Source organism: Zingiber officinale, chromosome 8A, assembly GCF_018446385.1.
Source record: "Zingiber officinale cultivar Zhangliang chromosome 8A, Zo_v1.1, whole genome shotgun sequence".
NCBI lineage: Eukaryota > Viridiplantae > Streptophyta > Magnoliopsida > Zingiberales > Zingiberaceae > Zingiber > Zingiber officinale.
The window spans coordinates 8,568,575-8,572,164 of NC_056000.1; the positions used below are offsets into that span (position 1 = coordinate 8,568,575).

The 3,590-nt window shown below is 37.4% G+C and overlaps 1 protein-coding gene across 1 annotated transcript; it reads right to left on the minus strand.

Moving 5' to 3' along the window:
• Window positions 1-969: 969 nt before the first annotated feature.
• Window positions 970-3,242, minus strand: LOC122010486 (uncharacterized protein At1g01500-like). Its single transcript, XM_042567025.1, has 2 exons — window positions 2,589-3,242; window positions 970-1,203 (listed from the first exon to the last, which is right to left on the minus strand). The coding sequence occupies exons 1-2, from the start codon at window positions 3,240-3,242 to the stop codon at window positions 985-987; spliced, it is 873 nt and encodes a 290-aa protein (XP_042422959.1). The 3' UTR covers window positions 970-984.
• Window positions 3,243-3,590: the final 348 nt, after the last annotated feature.

Below are 3,590 nucleotides of genomic sequence, written 5' to 3' on the forward strand. Positions count from 1 at the left end.
CACTTACCATCCAATTACTCTGGAAAGCAATCGAGAGTGAATCCTAAGTTTACTATGGCTGCTAGGGATACGGTCCGTACAGCAGTTATAATTCTCAGAAATTTCATTACGGAGACTCAGCTGCGATCAATTACAAGCAGATTTAAAAAAGTGAGATGTGTCGGTAGACTATAATAAGTATGATTTGATGGTTGATAAAAATTTTATAGAATCAAAATCATCCCCGTAATTAATCAATTCAAAAAATGAATTATCTAATACTCACTAAAAATAAAATAAAATCAATTATGACTCCTATTTCTTTAAAATATATTAAAGTACAATTTTATTGTTAAATTGTTTTTCATAATTCACAAACTGTAAAACATGTAAACAATTTATAATAAGTTGACCAAAATCATATATATATATTAAATTATTATATTCAAGAATTATTATATTTAACAGTTCGAACGCAAAATCAATAGGAACTACATTAAACGAAATCAAATCAACAATTTAAACTTGATTTCAATGCACTTTATATGTTAATTTAATTGAGATAGATTTTTAATAATTGATAAAAGTAAAGAGATAAGTTAATTCACAAACCACCATTCTGGTAAACATAGGTTTTCAAGTATACTGCTACCTTTAAATTATTCAACAGTCTAAGAGATCAATCAATATGGTAATCAAATTATTTATATGGTGTAATACAGACGCACCAGACATTTTTATATTGACTAGATCGAAGGATGTGCAATTTATTAATAAAACTTGCATTCAAAGGATGGTATAATACGGACGAAACATGAACAATTTATTATCCTCTCTCTATAGAATAATAGAAAGGAGTTGCAAAGTAAAAAACCTTTATCTATATTGACTAAGCTAGTGAAAACCAGTGTCACTGACACAGCTAAAAGCGAAAATAAAATAGTCAATCTGGAAGTTTTTTTATATATATAAGTCGCCGACAGTCATGTTGCTTTGGTAGATAGTTCAAAAGAAACGCCTCCTGAAACTTCTGGCAGTTGCCTGGTACGAGTTCAAGAGCAGTCCGACGCCAATCCCTATCCCCACACACATTCCAAGGCCTATTCCAAGTCCATCCAGAAAACCTGCCTTGAACCATAGTTGTCCATCATCTTCGGAGTACCAACCTTCAGGATTGTAGTTGTGTTTGGCGGCCATAGTTGGACTGTACTCGTCAGTTTCATTCTCTGCCGCCTGCAAAGGTTTTAGATTGATCAAACACTGAACAATCTGGAATTAGAAAAGGGAATGGCCGAATGGGGAAGGAGCTCAATACGGAAATGTGATGTGCATATTCTTTATGCCTTCTCTTAAAGAAGTTGCATCAACCAAGCCTCCATTGTCGTTCTTTATTATTGACATTCGGTAGCATTGCTAATAATAAGCGGAGTCAAATAAGACCACAAAGATTGAATTACAGATTTGTTCAAAATTGAAGTGATTATGATAAGCAAAGCATCAAAAATATAAACACAGTGCACCTCAGTTATAGCTTGGGCAATTAGGAGTAATTAAAAAGAGAACTTAAGTAAGACTACTGCAGCAAATAGATCATAAGGTAAATACAGAAAGATAAAATTATTGGCCAAGAAGTCTTCTGAAAACTAGATAGAAATGTATTTTTGTATTGTTTTTCTAGAAGCATAATGTAGGCACCACGACAGACTAGGCTTACACCATGGTATGGCATTCAAGTTTTAATGATAAGCAAGACAATTACCAAAACAGAGATTCTAATTTTGATGACAAATAAAAGGATTCAGTGAAAACAAATCTTATACATAATAGCAACCAAAACATAATAACACCAATGATCAAGGAGACAAACAAGAAGTAGAATCAATTGACGCAGATGACATAAACATATAATGGATAAACTAGAAAATAATAACAAATTCTTCAATGATAATTGAGAGTGGCGCATTCGGCTGTCATACAGTATCTCCAAACAAAAAATATTTTCTTATTTTGGTCCATAACGTACATTATATAATTAAACTAAACACATTGAGCTCCCATAAAAAAACAAACGATAACCTGGAAATCAAATGTAGATGAAGTATGCGGAATCCTAAAGCATGCTGTTGAAGAAACAAAATGTCTAATTGTTAGCCCCAACACAGACTATCGACCTACAGATGCAGTGAGCCATCAAATGTTAGACTGTGTTGTATAATTTAATGCAAACATTCAGAAAGTTGCACCACCATGTGACCGTACGTGCATCCCATGATTGACTTAAATTCGAGGGCTTCTTTTATTAGTGAAATTGTTTAACAATGGCGTACTGGAAGCGTAGCAGGTCTGTTGGTATGTAAAGAGGAGTAATAAGCCCTGACTAGTCCGAAATCGTTCATCAAATCAAAATATTTTAATATATTATGGCCAGATGATAACAGTAATTCTGTATCAGATGAGATGATGAAAAAAAGATCCAACCTTGATAAATGAAGTCAGCATTTTTACATGAATATAGAACTATAAATGACATAGCTCTTTTAAAGAGGTGCATTAAACCAGAAATCTCCAATTAAAAGTCCAGATATAGAAAAACTCAGATTTGTGCTTACTGTTAATGATGGTGAGATTTCATGAGGTTCGAAGCCATCGTTCTTTGCTGGGTCTCCATCTGTGGCTTCTTCTTCCTCTGGGATTGCGTCCAATATTCCAAGCCTAACAGAACCCAATATGGGACTGAGCTGAATAATCTGCGTGAGAATCAAAGGAACACCAGCAAAACACCCAGCAACATAGACCTCGATGGAGGGAGATGATTGAAGCCCAGACTTAGGAGGTTGCGGGAAGATAGAAGACGCGATTGAAGCTGCAAAGTAGCAATCCATGTTCCAGCCTGTCTCGGGATCTCTCACTGATGACGGTAACTGATGGTGGTCGAATCCAATCGCCCTGTTGCTCCTAGGTGCATCCGTCCAGTCCAACGAGACACATAGGATGAGATTGCCCCGATCATCGCTTACATCGAAATATACAGCTCCGGTAAGGCGAATGCAGTCGGTACTAATGTACGTCACACCCGCTGCATCACGATCGGCGCGGTTGCGTCGGAGGCGGATGGTTGTAGGCTTGGATGCGGGGATGCGCGCGCCGTTGATCTCGAGGTCCGTGCCCCGGTCTGGGAGGTGCGAGAGGGCGAGGAAGGGCGGAGCGGCGGCGGAGGCGCAAGGGAAGACGCGGACGTAGAAGAGACGTATCTCGAGGTTCATCACGTACGGCTCACACAACTGGGTCTTTATAATCGGATTCGGTGGAGGGCTAGGGTTCATGGGATTGCTGGAAGACGAGGACAACTTAGAGAACAAGACGAAAAAGAAATTCCAGATTATTTCTTCTCGTTTGGCACCGCGCCCACCTTTTTAGTTCCCTCGAAATTGGCCCTTTATAGGAGAACCATGGCCGTAATTCGTAAATACCAATTATACTCATCCGGAGATAATAAGGTAAATCACAAATAATTACCATATGGGAATAATACAGGATCCTCCCTAAGATGTTAGCGAATTAAATATTTGTATTTTGTAACTAATTAAGCATTCATTAGCGCAATCAAAGTT